This window comes from Phalacrocorax carbo, chromosome 3 (genome assembly GCF_963921805.1).
Source record: "Phalacrocorax carbo chromosome 3, bPhaCar2.1, whole genome shotgun sequence".
In the NCBI taxonomy this organism is placed as follows: Eukaryota; Metazoa; Chordata; class Aves; order Suliformes; family Phalacrocoracidae; genus Phalacrocorax; species Phalacrocorax carbo.
Genome location: NC_087515.1, coordinates 45,286,184 through 45,308,340, shown reverse-complemented (window position 1 = coordinate 45,308,340; position 22,157 = coordinate 45,286,184). Strand labels below are relative to the sequence as shown.

Genomic DNA, 22,157 nt, shown 5'->3' with positions numbered 1-22,157 from the left:
CATAGACGCTGTGTTCATACAATAGGCAGTAATGACCAGGATTTTTCAGAGATTTTAAGAGCATACCTCCTGCTATGTATTTCGCGTTCTAGCTTGCTGGGTCTGAAGGTGTATAAACGAAACAGTTTTAAGTTTCTAAGACATTGCAAAAGATAGTTACTCCTCTCATCCCGGAAAATCCTGACAGACCAGTTGGATACCTTTCAGGCCTTAACCAAGAACTTTATCTGCTTGTGCCACTGTCTTTTTTTACTGTAGGAAGACCTGAGGCACCCTTAAGAACTGAGAATCTGACTAATTTAAACAGATGGCTAATCCCAGTGCTGTCTGCAATGGACATCTACACCATCATCATCAGAAACAGAATAACGTCTTAAAAAGTGGAATCTATAAGAAAAATGGAATTACTAAAGGAATGAAGGTAAGGTTTCATTGTTTACCCTAATTGCCTCAACACTGAAAATAGATAGGTAGTTGCAACATTACTTATTAAGCTAGTTTTATGGCGGTCTTAGTCTCCATTGAACAGATTGTATGGATTAGGTTTGTGTGTTAAATTTTATAATCTGGGGAACTGAAGCTGTTCTTTTTCTATCATCCTAAACTGCAGTGAGAGTTGTGAATGCTCATGCAACATACTGTTTGGTCCCATGGACTAACTAGCCTCTAGTTCACATTAAGCACGTGTGCTGAATTTCAGTAGTTTTCTTCTAAAGCTTTACCAATGGTGGAGTTGATTTTGTGATGTATTAACCACTAGTGGAAAGCTGTTTTATCAGCCTAAAGTGCATGTGGAGTAGCTTTTAAAGTGTAATTTATTGCTGTACAAGTATAACCAAAAAAACATAGGCTGGGGAAGCTGTCTTTTCTTGACTTTTACATTACTGCAAGGTTGGTTTAACTGATGCCTGCAGTTTGCTGATGCCTTTTCTCCAGCCTTGCACTGCTTAAAATCCAAGTCAGTTTACTTACTATTTTCTCAGGCTGCTGTCTTTGAAACCAGTGCTGCTTATTTATGTGAACATTTTGTAGAACAACTGTTGGCATGTAGCATCCAAAACAATGAACTACAAAACCGAAGGTATACTTTTGCCAAAAGAGCCCGAATCTTAAATGTTTTCTGCCTGAAATACCTGTTCTGACTGCGAATGTACTGTCTGTCTTGAAGTGTCCTGATTCTGGAGCTTGATGTGATTGTTAGTAGAAAGTCTTGCAGTGGCTAGAAAAAGGCTCGTTTACAGTGTGGTGTGATGGTGAGAGGGGGTGGAGAAGGTTGCTTTTGAGCATGAGCACTCACCTGACCATCCCTGTTGAAAGCTTTAGACAACGACTGTGGCCTGTGGCAAGGGCTCCACTGTTTTACAAATAAACTGCTATCTTATATCTTTCTCTGAATTGGGCTCTCACACACCTAGCACTCTAATGAAGGCACGCCCAGTGTCATGCTTAATGATTGTCTGGCTTTAGGTGTCTCCCTTGGTATGGGTGTTTCCCAATCATTGGTTTGTGTAGGATGAGGAAAGCAAAAAAGCTTGTGCAATGATTGAAAAGGACTTTCTTGGGATTTGCTTCCAGAAACCTAATCTAGCAGCACATATATCTCCTCATCATTTTATATATTAGCTATTTGCCACAATGATGTCTGAAATCTTTGCTTTCAGTTTGAGTGGCAAATTTCAAGGGCTAAGCCTTGCCATTCAGTTGTTGTATTGTTAACTTGCTGCAAATGAGTAGTTTTGAAAGCAGTAGACTCCCAGGAGGCAATTAATTAGGATCTTCTCCTTAATAGGAAAGACATGGCTAGAGAAGTAAAGTAGAATATCACTGAGGGTGAGCAAAAAGGAGATAAAGAGTTGCCTGAAAGGGGTGGCAAAGAAATGAAGGAAGTGCTAGTAGATGTTCCTACTAGATTAGTGAAGCCTTACAGGCTCCATATGGTTGGAGGAGAAGGGGTTTTACCCTGCCTTGTGAAAGAAGCACTGAACCACTGGTAAATACCAGCCATGGCTGAGGAAGTGGTGAGGAAGTGAAGCCTTTGAAAGTTCGAGAGGCTTATCAAAGGCAGATTTGTTAAGTCCGGGTCTGGCACTGTGTTCTGAACTACATACCATTTCCCCTCTCTTTCTGCTTCAAACACAGATTGGGAAAGAAGGAAACAATAACAGACAAGAGTCGTGTATGAACCAGGAATCTCATTCCTGGTAGGAATCTCCCCATTCCTGTCTGGTCTGTTTCCCCGCCCCAGCTGCCTCACCCCGTTCGTGCTTAGGCTTTATCCTATTTTACAGGAACAGATACTGTTCCTTCCTACCTGATCTGTTTACATGGCTTACTGCTGTAGGTGTGTGACTTCACACAGTCTTCCAGTGTGTTTATGTTTGCAACACCTCGCTGAGGTGTTCTTCCCACTTTACAGCTGGGATCTGAGGAGCAGGGAATATGGCAGCTGGGTGCACAAGGAAGCCTGTGCAGGAACCAAACCCAGGTTTGTCATAATTCCAGTCATCCTCCCCCCTTCCTCCTCTTTTGCTGTTTCTCCACCTTGCCCTGATTTCCCCTAAGACCCTGACACACATACACACATGTATATGTACTTTATTGCCTATTCAGTAAATGAATTCACCATTAAACATCTTACACAGGAGAGGAAATATAGTGCTAGGGTGTTCAAGGGACGTGGCTGGTGATGCTTGTTCTAGCACTTGGGAATTGTGGCAGTTCTGAAACCCTCGAGGTTAGTGACAGCTGTGTTACTTCGCAAGAAGGGGAAGAGGGAGAGGTTCTCTTTTGAGAGAGGCAAATGGTGGTGCAGAGGCCGCAGTGAGGGCATGGCACAGTGAAGGCTTCTAAGCCAGGAATATGTAGCCATAGTTGCACACAACTGACTGACTGCAACATCAGGCTTTGTAGAAATCAGCTCCACAAACCCTTTTTTTCTAGGGAGTCCACAGGAAGCACTGGCTTCAGGAAATGCTGGTTTTGGAAGCACTGCTTTTGAAAACACTGGCTCAGGAACAATTTGGTTTGCATCTTAATGATCTAAGAATATTTTGTGTGTGTGTGCATGACAGAAATAAAGAAGCAATTCTGATACAGCAAAACCCCCTGGTTTCCAAAGAAAGGATTTTGTTTAATGGGTTGGGAAGGTAATTAGGGATGATCACGTGTGGGGGAGTAGGGAGGCTTTCTTTGCTTCTATCAATCTGTGGCATACCAAGGACAGGAAAGGAGGTAGCTGAGTGCTAATGAAGCAGTGAAGCATCCTACCAAAGGAAAAGCTGTTACTTTTGGGGGAAGAGATATACCACTTTGGGGTGGGACTGCTTGTTTGAATAGCTTCTGTGATTATTTTCAGTCTGACTCACTCAATTCTAGCTGATAGCACAGACTCCCATGTAGTGATGGACAGCAGGCCTAACCACATCCCCACAACTGTGCTGCATCCTTGCATTCATGGGAAGCTGGGCCACAGTAAGACCTAAGCATTGGGAGGTGGGTTGTGGCCAATGTCTTCCACTTCATTTAGTGCTTATAACACAGGCAGGTGCTTTGTGTTCTTCCAGAAACTGTAGCCTGGGCTTGCCTTTATCCAAAGCACAATTCAATAGCTAACCTATTTATTTATTAATGTAACTGTAATATCCAGGAGAAGGTATTTTCCTAGGTTTCTTTTGAGGTTGATTGGGTGTCAGTTGTAGGGGACATTGGATTTTTAAAACAATGTGCTTGTCCAGGGGAAACATTCTCTTCCTACAGTACACATGCAATAATTTTATTTCTTTGATAGATCATTTCCTTGGCTGCCTTAGATAGCCTCCAAGACAGTATAAAGCTATTCGCAAATTCATCTTTTTCTGTTCTGCACTGAGAATGGCTGTAGCTTGGAAGAAGCTTGCAGTAAACAAGACTACAGCTTTTTCCAGGGCTTTCCAGCTCTTTTCTGAAAGCAAAAAAGAGCCCACGATGAGATGAAACCCAGTAGCATCTGCCCCAGTTATTTAATAAGCTGAAAATGTGATAGCGTCCAGCACTTTGGGAGCTCTAAAGTTTGGAAGCTGATTTTATTTACTCTCTGTCTTGTGACGAGTGGACCTCCTGCTGTTCTGCTCCGCTATTGATTCAATATGCCAGCAGCCAGTCTCAGTCCTTTCCATGCTTTTGGCTCCCCTGCTTTTCTTCCTCTCCTTTCTGCACTACAATGTCACTTATTCCCAGTGAAGACCTTAAAGAAACATTGATTGTTTAACAAGAGAGTCATGAAAGGAATATGCCATGCAACTGTTCTCATAGGAATAATTTTCCTGTTTGTTGTACATGCTCCCTGTAATTTCTTTGACTATGTTGTCTCACATATAGAGAGAGCACTTCATGAGCTTTTGCAGTAGTTAGTGTAACTGGGGCATTTTGGATGCGAACTCAATATAAATGTTAATGAGTCCTGCAGTGGGGAAAAAAGCTAATCCCCACAATTAGAGTCAGGTGATAAAGCTTAAAAATACGAGAAGAGAAAGGAGGGAAGGTTAAGGCTGATTAGACTATAGCCTTTCCAAATGTTTGCAGCCTCAGCTGTGCAACCATAATGATCTACCAACAGAATCTTTTTTTCTGAAATATCTTCATTTTTTGGTGTTGCTTTGGGTAAAAACAAACTGAAAGGTGACTTTGGTGGCCCCAGCCTTTTTCATCTGCAGCACCTAAGGCTTTTGGACATGGTCCATTGTGCATCTATTAGTGGAAGGTGCAATCCCCATAAGCCCTCTAGTCATAGCTAGTCATAGCTGTAGTGACAACAGGAAGATGTTGAGAACTGGTTTCCAGTCAGAGTTCTCTACCAATTCCTACACCTGTTGCTTCAGCTGCAACACAGACGTGACCTCCTCATCCTTAGTTCCTGCCTTCTCTTCTCCTTAGTTTCGAGCCCCAGAAAGTCATTGCTTTGCACCAGCACTCTCAGCTAATAATCACAGGTCTCAGATCCACACCCTTGTTTCTGTCATCTACCCTGCTATGTGATGAGCTCAATGCTTTGGAAGCAGGAAATGTTGAAGGCATCTTTCTGCAAACTGAGATGTAACCCCTGTGTAGGCACATGTAACAGTCAATGACTCTTGTAGCAATGCTTTAAGTGTGTTGCATGAGACTTTACATGCAAGGCTAGAGATTTTTCTCATAGTACAATAAGTAAATTTCCAGTAGGGCTGGAGTCACTACCCTGTTAACACCTGGTGTGCTGGTTTTGGCTGGGGAAGAGTTAATTTTCTTCACAGTAGCTAGTATGGGTTTGTGTTTTGGATTTGAGCTGGAAACAGTGTTGATAACACAGGGATCTTTTAGTTCCTGCTGAGCAGTGTTTACACAGAGTCAAGGCCCTTTCTGCTCCTCACCCCACCTCACCAGCGAGCGGGCTGGGGATGCACAAGGAGCCAAGAGGGGACACAGCCAGGACAGCTGACCCAAGGGATGTTCCATACTGTAAGACGTCATGCTCAGCATATAAAGTTGGGGGAAGAAGAAGGAAGGAGGGACATTTGGAGTGATGGCATTTGTCTTCCCAAGTAAACCATTACATGTGATGGAGCCCTGCTTTCCTGGAGATGGCTGAACACCTGCCTGCTGATGGGAAGTAGGGAATTAATTCCTTGTTTTGCTTTGCTTGTGTGCACAGCTTTAGCTTTACTTATTAAACTCTCTTTATCTCGACCCACAAGTTTTCTCACTTTTCTGATTCTCTGCCCCATCCTGGGGCATCCCATCACACTGGGAGGGAGTGAGCTGTGTGATGCTTAGGTGCTGGCTGGGGTTAAACCACAACAACTCAAAATCTCTAAATTTAAGTAATTAAATTTTGGAAGTTTAAGCCCTGACAAAAATAGGAGGTATTGATTTGCTTTGGCTTGAAAGACCTAGCATGTCAGGTGTTTAAGAACAGCTCCTTCTTGTACTCCTGCAAACAAGTAAATATATCAGGAGACTGGCTTAGCCAACCACATAACCCATGATTGAACCCCAGTGCAAAAAAGCAGTATAAAAGAGGTAGAAGCAGGAATGGGCTACAAAGGAGGAATTTTGAAACATTGCATGGGCATGTAGGGATGGTGTGGAGCCAAAACTCACCTGGAGTTGACATTTGCAAGGGACATTAGGGAAGGAAGAAGAACTTCTACTGCTACAGTAGTAGTAAATGAATGAACACAGAAAATGTGGCCCATTGCTGAATGGGGTGGGTGACTTAGTGACTGCAGATGGAGGTATGGCTTTCTTTGCCTCAGTTTTTGCCAACGAAGTTTTCCAAGCCTCTCTGTTGTCAAACTACTAGTAGTGGAAGAAGATTGAGTCATGGATCTCCTGAGAAATCTCAACCCATACAAGTGCCTGGGATCAGAAGGGAAGCATCCAAGTGTGCTGGCTGATGTCCTAGTGATATCATACACTATCATCTTTGAAAGGCCATGGATATCAAAGTTGACCCCTGATAACCTAAGAAAAGCAAATATTCCACCTGACTTCAAAAGATAGATCATTTCGAGCAAAGGTTGTTTCTGAGAACATAGAAAGGAAGGTGATTTGGAATAGCAAGCATGAATGTACCAAAGATATATGATGTTTGACTGACTGATTGTCCTCTGTGACGCTGGTGAAGAGCCTGGAGAACCAGTCTTATGAGGAATGGCTGAGAGAACTGGAATTGTTTAGTCTGGAGAAAAGGAGGCTGAGGGGAGACCTTATCACTCTCTACAAATGCCCAAAAGCAGGTTGTAGTGAGGTGGGGGTTGGTTTTGTCTCCCAAGTAACCTGTGATAGGACAAGAGGAAATGGCCTTAAGCTGCGTCAGGGGAGGTTTAGATAGGATATTAGGAAAAATTTCTTTACAGAAAGAATGGTCAGGCACTGGAACAGGCTGCCCAGAGGGGTGGTGGAGTCTACCATCCCTGAAGGCATTCAACAAACATGTAGACGTGGCACTTCAGGGCATGGTTTAGGAGACATGGTGGTGTTGGGTTGATGGTTGGACTTGATGATCTTAGAGACCTTTTCTAACCTTAATGATTCTATGATGAAGTAACTCGATTTGTGAATGAAGAGAGAGTGATAGATGTCATCTACCTTGACTCTTGCAATACTGTCCTCAAATGCTACTTGGGACATTACGGTCTCAATGGGTAGACTTCTATATGGGTTAATAACTGGCTAGATCATTGGGCTCAAAGGGTAGTGGTTAATGGTTCATGCTTTGCCTGGAGGCTGGAAAGGTTTCATATAGTGGGGCAGGGGGGGGCAGAAATCAAGATGCAGATAACAGCACTGGGACATGTTGCTCTGGAGCCTCCACCATGGAGGCTTTCAGGATTCAGCTGGGCAAAGCCTTGATCTGAGCACCCTGCTAGGAATTTTGGTGTTGATCCGGCCTTTGAGCGTGAGGGTGAACCAGAGACCAGCTGAGGGCCCATCCAGTCTAAGTGAGTCTGTGACCCTTTAGTGTAAGGAGGCAGCATTTCTCTGGTGAGAGTCAGCTGCAGTGATTTAAAAATGGACAGAATTGATGCAGAACCACAGTGAGGCTTCTGGGGGTAATCACCTGGCAAGCAGCTTACTCTTGCTCAATAGAGGTAACTACTAAAAGCAAGCCATGAACTGGCTAGTCCCATTGCCTGTCTACTTATGTCCCTTTAGCATCAGAATTAATTACCGTTGCAAGCTGTAAGTGGCAGTCTAGCTTTCAGAAACAAGTAAGGCAATGCGCATTTTCTACCTACTTTGTCGGTGAGGGACATAGCTGGCTGTGTTCCATTGCAGAGCAAGTTCATTAATATAATGGGCAGAATGATAAGATAATGACTGCTTAGGGCTGTCTGGGTCTCTGCGTGAGCCAGCAAAGGCAGGACGTGGGAACAACTGCAAAAGCAAAACCAAAGAGTAAACTTATTTTTATTATCTTGCCAACTGGGGGGAATCTGCAAAGCAGCACCCAGCACCCGGGCAGAGGCACACAAGCGGGCATGCAGGCACTATGGAGCTCAGTCCATGCTAAAGGATCACTGAATCTGCTGTCTCCACCTGTATTTCACTGACTCTCGCAGGCATAGTTTACCACTGTGCTTTGATCTTTCTCACAGCAAGGCAGGAATCTCAATCATGTTCAAGAGGGTGCCTCTAAGTCTCTCACAGGCCAATGTTGTCGAAACACAGAAGTTCCACTTGTCTAACACACAAGGCTAAACAACAGTATGTTATATGTTTTTCTACACCTCAGCTATAGGTCACTTGACCATGTTTATAATCCTCCTTGCCAGTCTTCTGTTGTTTTCCCAGTCTCTATGAAACCTGACTTTTCACATGATGCTTAACATCATGCTGCCTCTCACAGCTTGCTCTTTGCAACTGTGCAGTGGTGATTCAAAACCTGATTTATAGGGTACTAGACAACCATAAAGAGCCCTACCATGATATGCAGGTCTGTTTCTGCTGCCAACAGATGTATGAACTCTCTCATAGATTATTTTTTACTTTCTTTTTAAAGAAAATTAACTTTTGTTGTGGCTAGGACTGTGACGTTAACCAGCAAAACAGGAAATTAAATTTCCCTACAATGACCAGTGGCTCAGTCAGAGAATTCCTGCCATTCCTGGCAGCTAATTTTTCCACAGAAAACACTTCTAGAAAGCAACCAAGCCAGAAGTTTTGTGAGACTATTTTCTGGGAGAGTTGTCATTGTGGGATGGATGTTGAATCGGGAAGAAAAATGTCATGTATGGTGAAGAGCAGTCAGCAGGAACCAGCAGCTTTGTGTGCCAGACTGAAGAGGAGCTGGAGCATTTTGCACTTTAGGATATATTAATTCAGCCAGATAGCTAGAGCATTGTCCTGGTTTTGGCTGGGATAGAGCTAACTTTCTTCCTAGTAGCTGGGTCAGTGCTGTGTTTCAGATTTAGCATGAGAACAACGTGATAGCACACTGATGTTTTATGTTGCTAAGCAGTGTTTATACTAAGTCAAGGACTTGTCAGTTTCCCATGCACTGCCAGCAAGAAGCTGGGTGGGAGCACAGCCAGGACAGCTGACCCCAACTGGCCAAAGGGATAACCCATGCCATATGGCATCATGCTCCATACATAAGCTGGGGGGAGTTGGCAGAGGGACAGCGATCGCTGCTTGGGGGTGGTGGACAGGGCATTAGTCGGCGGGTGGTGAGCAGTTGCATTGCTTGTTCTTCCTGAGTTTTGTTTCTCTTTCTTTTTGTTATTTTCCTTTTTTATATAATTATTTATTATTATTGTTCTTGTTATTACCATTGTTACTATTAAACTGTTCTTACCTCAACCCATAAGTGTTCTCACTTTACTCTTCCAATTCTCTCCCCCATCCTGCTGTGGGCAGGGAGTGAGAAAGCAGCTGTGAGGTGCTCAGCTACTGGCAGCATTAAACCACCACAAGCATTCAGAAAGATACCTTTAGTATAAAACTGTGAGGTGAAGAGCTGAACTTCCAGGGCAGATACCGTCTATGTGCACCCATGCCTTCAGCACAAAGTAATGTTTAACCTGTTCTGACCAGGTGACTTTCTCCCTCCTGAAGTATTTTGAATTTCTGGGACAACATCCAGTGTAGATGTAACAAAACCTTGTCTGTTCTTCTGATCATCTCAGTCTTTTTGGAAGCTATTCAGCTATATCCTTTCCTTTGTTAATTTGGCCAAGCACAGGCTTTGGCTCTGTCATTTCTCCCTCTTCCAAATAATCTGTTTTTCCCCCTCAGCCTGTCAAGAAGTCAGGATTTATTTGCCTAGCAACGGGAATATGGAAAGACAAATTTGTGGCAAGGAGCTGAGACTTGTGGCCATTTCAGCTGACAACATGCTGCAGTCTGCTTCCTCCAGGAACTTTCATTTGAGTTTCTGTTTCCCTGTCACTGGTGATGATTCATGTGGTCTGAAGAGCTGCCACACGTCCCTCTCTGTGACTCACATACAGCTATCAGAGACTTCACCCTTGCTAATCTCACAGTCTCAAAGCTGTCAGCCTAGACATGGAATCACAGTGGCCATTTGTATGTTCCCGAGCCGCTTGGAGCTGTTCTCCAAGAGAGTGCCTTAGTCTGTCCCTGTATTTCAATTTTCTGTCCATTCCTTGTGTCTCCACAAAACTCTGTGTTTGTCTTCTGAAAGGAACATCTCTCTCTCTGTGGTCCCCAGGTTGCACTTCCTGAAGGTAAAGGTAGCTGTGATCAAGTGTTTGTGCACACAGTTGTGGGGGGATCTGTAACACTCACCCAAGCCACTGCCTGGAGAGGGCAGGATACAGATGTTTCCACCCAGTCCTAGCGGCCATGTCTCAGTGACTGCAGTGATTTAGATGGGAACCTTGGAGGACAGGGAATATAACCTGAGAAATAAATCTAAGACTACCCGAGCTTTTTACATTGTACCTTCTTGTCAGCTGTTCCCTGAAAGAATTTCAACCCCATGATATGATCAAATATATCCTCTGCTCAGGCCACCTGCTGATTAGCCTTGAAGTTTCAGGTGCTACATGGATACCAACACCAAACAATGAAACAATTCAAAGCTTTTGTTGAAGGCATTTCATTGTCCAAGAAAGCATTTGAAAAATCAATATATTTTCCCAGCTTTTTAAGTTCATATTCATGTAAGTTCATGAGTTTGAGCTTTTGAACTTCTAGAAATCTCTCGACATCAGGCGTGCTCAAAGGGAACATTTTACTTTGTCTCTGGCACAAAAATGTGTCTGCATGTCTCTTAATGTCGTACCTTCTTTATCTAAGGCAGTGTTCTCCTGTGCATTTTTTTTTTCCTTGCATCATTGTTATATAAACAGCTTTTTTGTTTGCATATGTGGGTGGTAAGATTGATTGGGAGGTTCTAGCAGGTACTAGGTAGGGTGTGTTAATCCCGAAGGGGGAGATCTTCTTGGGTGTTTTGTTGTTTTGTTTTGGTCGCACAGGAAACAAACGCTGTTCAAACTGTTTTAATGCAATCTCCACCCCTTTTCCTGTCTTCTAATCACAATAGTCCTTCACCTATGGGCCATCATCCTCAGTTTCTTGTCACTTGCTTTATAAAAGAATCAATAGTGAGATTTTTATAAGCCTTTAAGTATTTGATTAGTGCATCTGTGGGTGAATATATAAGGGGTGTTACAAGGTAGATTCTGCTTTCCGTGTGTGTGCAGTCCAGGTTCATCCCAGGTTAAGAAATACGAAGTTACTTTATCAAATAATCTAGGAAGAATGCCACATGAGTGGTAATTTTTGGCTTTCTGTACATTTCTTAACAGTGTCTTTTCAAGTTGAATTCAGAATCTTTGTTTCTAAATTCTAATTCTTACCCATAACCAAGCATGAACAAGTACATATTACTAAATAAAAATGAGCATTTGCCAAAATCTACACTATTTAATGAAAAAAGTTAACATCTTTGTTTTTCATTCCGTGACAAGTATACTGTAGATATATGCTAAGTCTGATTGTTCTTAAAATCTACGCGTTTTCAAGGTGTAGAAAGCTTATCAATTCTGTAATCTGTCTTCATTTTCAGATGTATATTAATGGAACTGGTATGTTGATGTGCAGTAGTGTGAAATGTTGGATATGCTGAGTGCATTAGTAGGACTTGGCAAAGTAATTATGAGTAAGTTTGTGTCCTGAGACAGGAGACATGTTCTTTGGGAACTGAGGAGTAGTTTTAGTAAAATGCAGTTTCACATTGGGTTAAACTTTTTGTCCCAGGAGAGTTGTAATTTATTGCAACCTTGAAAAAAGAATTAATTGGCCCCCTCACAGGTCTTGCTCACCAGTAAAAGCTAAAGAATTAAAAATCTGCAAAAGATGGCTGTCTTTAACCAGGGATACAGAGGGTCAAGAAGGGCTGCAAGGGGGCCATCCTTTTTTCATCTGCCTATTGTAAGGGTGGATAGCTGAGCAGGCTGGCACCAAAGTTCTGGCCCTTGGGCATTGGTGCTCAGTGTAGAAACCTAGCAGAGGATATGTTACAGCAGCAGTTTCCAGCACGAAGTAATGCCTACAAGATCCTTCCATCTCCCTCCATGTACAAAGTCTTCCCAAGCACACAGGTTCACCTGTCTGTTTCCAACAAGCTTTTCTCTGCACTTCATTAGCATCTTGGCTCTTCCTAAATTTCTGTTGTGACAAAAGAAATCTCTTCTCTTTATTGTCATACTATATAAAGGAAGTTCTGTCAACAGCTCTTTGTTTTGATAAAGAAATCACTGTGGCTCTTGCATTAGAGAACAGGCTCTCTGCTAGTAAAGAACAAGGTGTTACCAAGCATGACAGATCAAAAATGGAGCTCTGTCAGCTTCCATCTGACCCCCAAACCAACATATCAGTTAAGTGATGCTTTTGAAAATGTTGGTGTGAACTTATTTATGCTTTCAGCACAGCATAATTAAACCAAGCAAATGAGAAGGTAAAAGTCAGCTTTACCCATCAATAGGTGGAAAATATTTTAAAATTTGTAGAGATAAGGTACTATTAGCTTTTTATATCTGTGATTCAGTATAACTGGCGACCTTTTGAAAACTTGTCTCGTATGTGGGCTGAGAATTAGATGGGTTTATGTAAGTGAAGTGAAGCATGTTTTTATTTGATTTTGTCACTATTATTAGCTGACATTTTGGCTTTTTTAACTGTTTCAGTATGTACCTGATGAGAAACAAAGCATTGTAATCCTGTGATTTTGTTATAAAGATGTTAACATTTACAGGAAACAAAATTTTGTTCAATGACAAGTTATGTAGATTCTTAAAACATCAGGTAGGCGTGCTTATTTTTATTCCCTGCTGAATGCTTTATATGTGTCAAAAATGTATGTTATTGGGGAAGGGGAGTGTTGTATGGGGGGGGGAAGCCCCACCTATACAGTTCATTCTTTTAGCATGGTAGTGTTATACAATCTCAGTTGGTTTTGGCCTCATTTCCTATAGAAACAAGACTTATTTAGTGATACTATGTGTCTGTCAACTCCTTAACAACTTGTGAACTAGTCAGCTATTTTCAGTCAGATTTGACAAAGGCATATCATCCACTCTTTCCTTAAAGTAGGCAGCTGGGCACAGGAGAAGGGCCCTCCACATTCCCTGTTGAAAGAGAAGCTGCAGTGTGAACTCATTCTTCCAGTACTCTGGAGAATCTGCAGTACAAATGAGACTTGATCTACATCCCAAGTAAGAAGGAAGTTTCTGTCAGTGTGCTGCTTTGACATCTAAGTCAGTCAACATGAGACACACATTCCCAGAGTTCATGGTGCTCTGTTTACTTCTGCTCTAACTCATTTCTGCATGGTGCATATCTTACCGTTGCATTTCTCTTGAATTTGTTTAGACTATAACCTTCCTGAGATAACGACTACTTCAGTCCTCTTCTTGTAAAGTACTTGGTACAGGTAGGAGCATTACCTATTAAGTGTACCTTCATTCACAGGGATTTTCATCAAAGTTTTCCCACTTTTTAAAATATCAGTAATTTGTTTTCAGTATTGTGTAAAGCAGTTGACCTGTCTCCTGTTCTAGTTGCTGCTAGTAAGTCAGGCTAGAAAAGTGTATCTTGGTCTCATTTCTTATGGGACATTTCTCCTCTACCAGTGGTATCAACAGATGAAATGTGACTTCAAGTTAAATGTTATACTTACTGTTTTGTAATTCAATTCTAATTCAGTCATACAACAGTTCGTCATCTTTAAGGAAATCTGGTCCAAAGGTGAGCAGATTCAAACTCCTCATCATCATCTGGCTGGTGTTTACCTGTTCCACAAAGGCTGCATGATTTCCATTCACCTCCTGTTGATCAAGTATCAACTACTCAGCAACCGCATTCTAGTGGGAGCTGTATTTCAGGACGTTAGCATAAAGGCAGAAATGGAATGGATGCAAACCTCTCACTCTGTGACAGGTAGTTGCTGTAAGCTTGGGCTGAAGGTTGATAGTTAGGCACTGTAGAGAGCTTTGACTTCCTTGAGATTTAGGTGATCAGAATATTTTGGTTTTCAGGGCTACCCATTGAATAACTTGAATAGTGTGGAAAGCCTGTTAGAGCTTTTAACCAAATATCCAAGAAAGGTTTCTGTCTTTAAAATGTAGTCTGGCAGAGGATGGTTTGAGGTTTCTTTAGTTTTCCTATTATTTTGAGTGATGTTTTTCTGGGAAAAATAATCAAAATATCTCCGCACCCTGACACTTCTCAGGAAGTAACCACCATGGCTGACTGACAAAAATTTGTTTTCAGACCTTACTGTTTGCTGCTTATTCCTATCTTCCTTTTTTTGCAGCCCCGCACATCTTCCTGGCTTATGGCTAATGTTTCAAGGCTATGTTTAGTAACTACTGCGTAACATGTTGCATTCTTGGCCGTGCTACATCCTCACTTAGCTCTGTGGCCAAAAAACCCAGCCATTTTCCACAGGACTCATGCAGGGTTTTCAGTGCAATATTTCAGCCGAAGTATGAGAGATGGGCATCGATCATGTGTAGCAATTGTATTTGCCAACTACACCTTCTTGGAATAGGAAACAGCTTTACCTATGAGATCATGATGGCAGAGTTACCAAGTCTGATGATAAATCTTCTCATACAATTTCTTGAAACTCATGGAAGAGGCAGATGAGCCAGTATTGCTTCCTATGCTATTGAGCAAAGAACTTTTTTCTTCACTTGACACAATTGCTGGAGTCTTGTTTCTTTCTTAGCCTCATTTAGCCATGGCTAAAACAAGCAGACACACCTGCACTCTATTCACATGTTCTGGCAGATCATTGTAAATTGTAAATTTGTGATTTTGGGGGGGGGTGGGGGGAAGTGTGTGTTTCAGCCCATGTTCCTCAACATAAGATTTAGCAGAGCTCATTAACAACACTGTTTTAACAATTGAGTAGGTAAGAACATTGCCAGGACTTTGAAACATTCTGTGTTTTGAAAAGATAATTAAATTGGAAAAAAAAAAATCAAAACTCCACACACATGGAAGACGTTGGAAGAGAAGGATTTTCCTAAAGCTGCCAGAAATAGGTCCTTATGAATGGGTACTGGTCACTTTTGGAATAGGAAAATTAATTCTCAAGCTGCATAATATCTAATTTATCTAATATTGGTTAGGCTTGCATATTCAGATTACTTACCAGCTAGACACAAAACCATGTATGTGATAAGCCAAGAAGGTTATAATTATAAATAAACAGTTTGATTTCGGTCCTGCTTTCACATCTGTTGTGAGAAAACCATATTTGTGCATAAGACATACCTGCATAGCGCAATTTCTAATTATTCAAGGGGCAATATCAGGGACAAGGAATCATAGCTGACCTTTTGTAACTCCTCCTCACTTTCAAGTCAAGGTCAGTAAAATCTGTATTAGTCAACAGAAGGGACAAAGAGCGCTCTCACAAATGACAACTGGCAGGTCAGGGTGGAAATGGGGGAGTGAGATGAAGCAGTGGTTGAACTGGAGAGTCTCGCTTGCTTGGTTGTCCTGATGAGTGAGCCGTGTTCAGCAGTGTGGTAGTGCTCAGGTGGAGTGAGGTGGAGCGAGGTGGAGCTGCCGGAGGGAGCAAAATGCACTGTGAGAACTATGTCAGGGGAGTGTTGAGCTTGCTGGGGGTGCTGGTGTAGCTGGAGGCTAGAGAGGGAAAGCCAAGAGGAGGTGAAAGGTGGATGGGTTGAGTCTGTGGCAGATGATCTCAGCCAGGATGAAGGCAAGGAACTGAGGGGAAGGAATGGTGCAAGGAGGGGAAGATGTAAATCTGTAAGAAGCTGGAATCTTAAGGGAAGGGGGTTGATTTTTTTTTTCCTTCCTGTTTTTTTCAAATAGCAAAGAAATAGGGCTGGCAAGCGGATAGCCACAGAAACAGTAATTATTTCACAGCCAGCGTGTGTATTGACTAACACATAGTACTCTGAAATGAAGTACTTTAGTGTTGGCTGAACATTTAGTTAAAACAAAAGCAGCAGTGCTTGCCGTGGCTGCTACTGCCAGCTTTTTACCACACTCCCATTTGGAGAATTCTAGCATCTTTTTTGTAACTGTTTGCAACACCTTTGTTCTGTTTGTCTGGGCTACTAAGAGTGCTTTAATCCATTTTGTCCTACACTCTTCAAGAATATACTTAAAATTTACAATTTTCTTTCCAAATCCAAAATTGGGCTGTAGTATTTCTGGGGAAATGTGGTCTCTGCAGTACGTCTCTTAAGATATCAAAAGCAGATTTGAGGGCTATGTGGGACTGAGATGGATCTTAGAAAAGGAGGAGAGAATTGCAGTTTTTTGTATAGGAATGCAAGCCTTCCGCATTATTCTAGTGGGGTTTGTAATGCAGGAAAAAGTTGGTAACACATAGCTCTTGTTCATTACAGAGATACAGGGACATAAATGGAATTTCAAAATAATTAATCTCTTCTTTGCAAACTAAGCGGTCAGATTTTTGGAATGGCTCCCGCAGAAAATGAAAATCTTTCAAAACTCTGTGGTCTGTGATCTTTTGTCCTGAAAGCGCAGGAACGCCCATTTCAAATATTCTCCATTCTTGGCATGAATTTGCTGCCCCAGAGATTATGTTCTGTTTTAATGCAAATAATCTACATGGTGTGATGCACCTGAGTGAGGGTAGTTTAAAGATTTGACATTCCATTTTAATGAAGACATAAGTGATAATCTGAACCTTAAGCATAATTATATTTCTATTTTCTATACCTTCCTGTACATCTTCAATTGCCACTGAACTGACTGACAGTTGTTGCATTTTCAGTTCTCTAGGCATGGTGTAGGACCCAATCTTACTATTTGGTTATCCTCAAGCAATTTTGGCATACTGTGGATAGATCTAGCCAAGCCTACCTTTTGGGCAGCGTGTCTATGATAGAATCCCAGTTTGGATACTCTTGCATTGTTTTTTCTTTAAAAAAAAAAAAAGCCTTCTAATCTGTTTTGTTCATTAACAAATAACTGAGGATACTGGATTTTACCCTCAAACTTTGGCTTATAGTGATTCTGTGAAAATGAAGCAGCAATGCATTTGGTAAGGCAAACTTTTAAGTAAACTACCTGAACACAGAATTTATGTTTGAAAGTATTTGACATGAATTGATATAATCCCTCTGCATGCTTTTCTCTAACTCTTTTGAAATGGACATAACTTTTTGTTGGTACCTTTCAGGGTGCCTCAGGGAAGCCAGTGCCTTTCCTTGTACATTTCTGTATCATTTCCACACAGCAGCTCCAATGAACATGGCTATATTGAGCACTTTAGTCTGAACTGCCTTAACCCTCCTTTCATCCAAAAGGAGAAACCTCTAATTTATTTCTCTTTTAACTTGACTTAAATTGATAGCTCATAGTACACTTCTGGGATTAGACTCTAGAACTGGATGGGGATATGAACTGCCACCTCTTTCTGTATGGACGTAGGCAAGACTCAAGCCAGACCACTGCTCTGATTGAGCTGAGTCCAGTTCTGGAGCCACCACCTCTTGCAGAGGGAAGGTACCACCAAGGTGTCTTGCTTTCATAAAATTCAGCATCAGCAAGCCTGCCAGCTCCTGTACAAGCTGTGAGCCAGGAGCCCCTGCCTGCCACTGAGGCAAGACCTTGCCTTCAGGCATTGCAGAAATCACCTGCCACATGGGCTGACTTACTGCAAAATAAGGAGTGTAGCTTGGCAGTGGAGGGCATTATATGTGATCTGCCAGCCTGGAGTGGAAGCACTGCTGGTTAAAGAGAAGAGTAAGAGACATCATTGGAAACGTCAGGTCCTCCCATAATTCAAGCAATTATTTAAACAGGTAATTCATGCTAATTACATAGTTTAGCCTTTACAGCTGACTGCTCTGTTTTTCTGGAAGCAAGATTAATCTTCTTTATAAGTTTCTCTAGGGCCTTGTGCTGGTGCCCATAGCTGCGTTTCCTGAGTGCCGAGTTGTGCTTTCTTTGGAGCCCACAATGCCTTAGCCATATTCCCCCACCAATAGACCCTGGATTCTGCCTCATCAGTCCCTGCTGTTGGGAGCTCTACCTGAGTTTTGTTCTAAGAGCTTCTACTTTCTTTCTCCTGAACAGAAAGCAGAAAATAAATAAGATGTAGGAGCTGCAAATAATGTTTTACAATACTTTTTATCCTCCAGCAGCTGCTATGCTCTGAGACATTAGCTTTGATCCATAAAAATGAAGAAGAAAGGCAGGGGTGGGAGGGAACAGACAACCATATTACCTGGTATGAATTTGGTCCCCAAAGGGGGATATTCTTGAATTATGATGGTTATTCTGCATGTCCCTCTTGCCATTCTTAATTATGTATCAGCTGATTTTTTTATACAGGCTAAAGTTATTTCATTAGTCCATAAGGGACCTGTCAGGACTGGCACATAAAATTTCTTAATTCAGCTTAGGATGATTAATTTGCTATATGAGAATGAGGGGAGTGCAGAGCTTCCTTCCCTGTGGAATGGGAAGGAATGTAAAAGAAGAAACTATCAGAGTATGCTAGTATTGTTTCAGAATTTGCTGTGAAGCATTATGTCTGAAACATCTAAATATTTACCTACAGGAGTGTCTCCTTAGACAGGTTTTGTGAGGAGTTTATGTGCGTGAGACCTCAGGTAGTTTATTTTTTATTTACCCCACTGAAACTGAGCTTTACTAATTCTTTATCAACTGATTTGTACCATAGGACATGCTAGAGAGATCATATTACTTTGCGCATGTGGACATTCCTCAGAAATAAATTGTATTTTTCTCTGCTAGATGGTAGGATGTAAGTAGGTAGTTCACCCTCTATAAGTAGTTACTAGATTAAGTAAGTTGTCAGAACAAATCTGAGACCTCTCCCCACTGCAGTTGAAAGACACCTGCACCTTCTGTCATTGCTCGTTATTTGCCTCATTGCACAAATATATTTGTAGCAGCCAGAGAAGGGCACAACATTAATCTTATGTTCAGATTTGTAATTTTTTCTTTTTTTTTCAGATGTCAAAGGGTAGAGGTGAAACATGAGGTCTCCTGAAAAAGGCTTGTTTATCTTCTATGTGAAGTTTTATTGTGCTTGCTTATCATGTATACCTTTAAATAACTATTTCAGAAATATGAGACTATTTCTTTTACTAGTACTTTAAAATCTTTGCATTTCAATGGGCTTTAAAACTATGCTCCTTTCTGAGAGAGAGCACCTTCCTTTTGGGTTTTGTTGATAGTGCTTATATTTGAGAAATAAGATTGGTGTGTAGGCATCTTCTGTCACCCCTGAGATGCATGAGGTAGCTCAGGAGAGTGTATGGTAATGAGATAGAAATAACAGGGGAGTTTGTGTGGCCACAAAAGGGGAGGAAAAAAAGTCTGTACAGTCTTTGTTAGCCAGAACTGTGTTCACTGATTTGTAAAGTGTGCTGAACAGATTTAAGTTCTTCAAATACGGACAGTTGCCAAAGCCAGAGTCATGTTAATTTTATTTTAATCTTAAACTGAAACTCTATAATTCTACATCCTTCTCCCAGAGGTTCTCTCCATCTACTTGCATTTTGCCCTGTGCAAAATGTGTATCAGCTATTTCCGGAGTGCTCGGTCTTTTCTGTTCCACATTTCATGTCATGGTGAGGTTTCTAAATGGAAGTTAAATGGGAAAACTAGGTAATAAAGCTTAAAAGTGCTTTGAGGTGTCATCTAGTCCATTTCTGTACAACAAGGCAGACTCAGTTCTACTCAGGCATAGTTTTATGCTAGAATATCTTGAAGGCTGTTCTGGAGCCTCTTAGCCCATAAATTGTGCCACTCTGGTTTGGGATTTTGGTAAGAGACTGAGAGCACTGCTTTCTGGTATCTTTTGCTAGACAATATTAGCTTTGACTATACATAAAATATTCCTGACAGGTTTGTTTACACCCATCTTAAACAGCTCCATGGCTCTAGCTTCATGTTTAACTGTTTTTATCGGGAGAAAGTTCTTTCTAATGTCTGATTTAGATCACCTTGGCTGTGATTTAAGTGAGTTGAGGCTTTCCAGAGCATAGATTATTCTCTTCCTGTTGCAGTTACCTTCTACATGTTTAAAGACTCTTAGGCTACCAGTCAATAGGATTTTCTCTTCTCCTTAGACTAGACAATTCAAATTCTTTCATTCTTTCCTCATAACTTACTTGACCAGACTTTATGCTTCTCTTCCCAGCTCTTTCTATTTGATTCACCTCTTCTTTCTCAAAGTATTGCACAAAGTTGGATGGAGTACTTCAGCTGAGACCTGCATACTTTTTAGCAGCACTAGACTGGTTTGTCCTTTTGCCCTTAACATTATTTTCTGAGATGGCTGGTTTTTTTCTAACTCCTTTTAGCTTTAATATTGCTTCCTATAGAGTTGCCTGCTATGTCTGAGTACAGTTGTGCTCTCCTGAAATCTGTTGTTCTGCTGTTCCATTTCCTGTTTTTCCTACGTCACTTGATTTCTACCATTTTATGATCAATATAAATGAAAACCTTGACTTAAAGTACCCTAATGTCTACTTAAAGTGCTTCCAATGTGCAGCAATGTTCTGAGTATCATTTTTTAATTTGCCCCACAGCAATATAGGAAGAAATAATATTGGAGGTAAGACAAAGGCTTGTGAAATGTCCACAACTGTTTTTGCTATGAGCAATGGGTCTAATGAAGCCTGATTTCATCTTGGTTTGTGTCCAGCATCTTCTACCACCCCAGAACATCCCAGCTTGCCTGGCACATCCTCACTTTACATACGGGCAAGAGACAGAGTGTGCTGAGCCTTGTTCAGAGCTATGTGGATGCTGGCTCATGGATCATTACTTACTGTATCACTTACTGTGTAGCACATAGGTTTTTAGGACAGAAGAATTTGAGGAAGATGAGAGACAGCCATCCTATAAACATGCCAATAGTCTCACAGTACATCACTTGTGTAATGCACTCCAAGAATGGCTAAAGAGCCAAGTTATTGCTGTCTTTTCTTCAGCACATGGATTTGGATCTCTTCGCATTATCAAGGTCGGATTTTTGTGAAGCTTTCAGGAAAGTTCATATCTTGAAGACCTCCGTTCTTCAGTCAGATTTGACTGAAATTGGTCTATGAGATCAAAAACTACTAGAGGGGTAATTGCAGACAGAGGGGTAACATGAGGGCATAAGCCATTGCTTTCTTAGAAAACAGGCTAATTCAACTGACTTTTTGCTTCTTGCTATGCATTTGAAAAGTTGTCTTCCCTTGCTGAACCAACACACACACTTCAGTCACCTCTTGCCCTCAGTATTTCACCTGATTTTTGTGTCTTGAATTTTTGGTGTGCTGCTTTTTCCTAATCCTTGTCTTTTCAGCCAAGAACCACAGCCTCTAGGTGCTTGCCTCTAGGTAGATGTAGATCTACTGATGAAAATTAGTGGTGCGAGGACTTTCCTTTTTGTCTATATCTAGACTGCTATAAAACCTGAGAAGAGCATTTATTCAAGGGTGATTTCTGCAAACCTGCTAGTTACAGAAGGTTCGGATGAGAGAAAGCTAGCTATTCTCTTCTTCAGTGCTGTGACTTACATAATTACTGGAACAACTTTAAAGAGTATCTTAATGTATGATGCACTAAAAAAAAATCATGTAACAATTTATTTCAACAATTACTTTCTTTTTAGCTCTAAGATTGAATTAGCTAATTTAATAATGGTTAAAAAATACCATTACAATAAAATAACATTAAGAAGTCATCAAGACCCAGATCATCTTTTCCAATTCTACAAGGCAGAAATTGAAATCAGTGTGAAGAGACAGCCTCTTGCAGAACTGTTGTACCACCTCCAGGACCCTGGAGGAGCCCAGCTCTGAATTCTTCATAGGTATAGAGGTGGACATTACTTAATCATAACAGATTGAAACCACCTTTTCTTGATATTTTCCAAACAAAAAAATAGCTAGAGAAGGGCGCTACTGTTTCTGTAGAGTTTTAGGTGGAAAACAAATCTAAAGTAATTGGTTATCATCTGTGAAAATATATTGCTTTTCTGCATATATTCCACACAGGGTGGTGAATCCAGGTTACTCTGTAAACTTTTTGGGGTTCTCACAAGATAATTTGAGGATAGGTGGGCTACAGCCCTTGTCATGTTGTTAATTTAAGTGGTGCTCTGGTTTGGTCATGTATGCCAGTTCTGATGC

The 22,157-nt window shown here is 41.4% G+C and overlaps 1 protein-coding gene across 14 annotated transcripts in view; it reads left to right on the top strand.

The window, feature by feature from the left end:
• SPTLC3 (serine palmitoyltransferase long chain base subunit 3) overlaps nt 1-22,157 on the top strand; it is a 303,012-nt gene that overhangs the window by 215,259 nt on the left and 65,596 nt on the right. For all 14 annotated transcript variants that reach the window (XM_064446775.1, XM_064446764.1, XM_064446765.1 and 11 more), the window contains one exon: nt 259-421. In XM_064446775.1, the coding sequence (XP_064302845.1) occupies nt 308-421 (114 nt within the window). In that variant the 5' untranslated portion in view covers nt 259-307. The remainder of the gene's footprint in view (nt 1-258; nt 422-22,157) is intronic.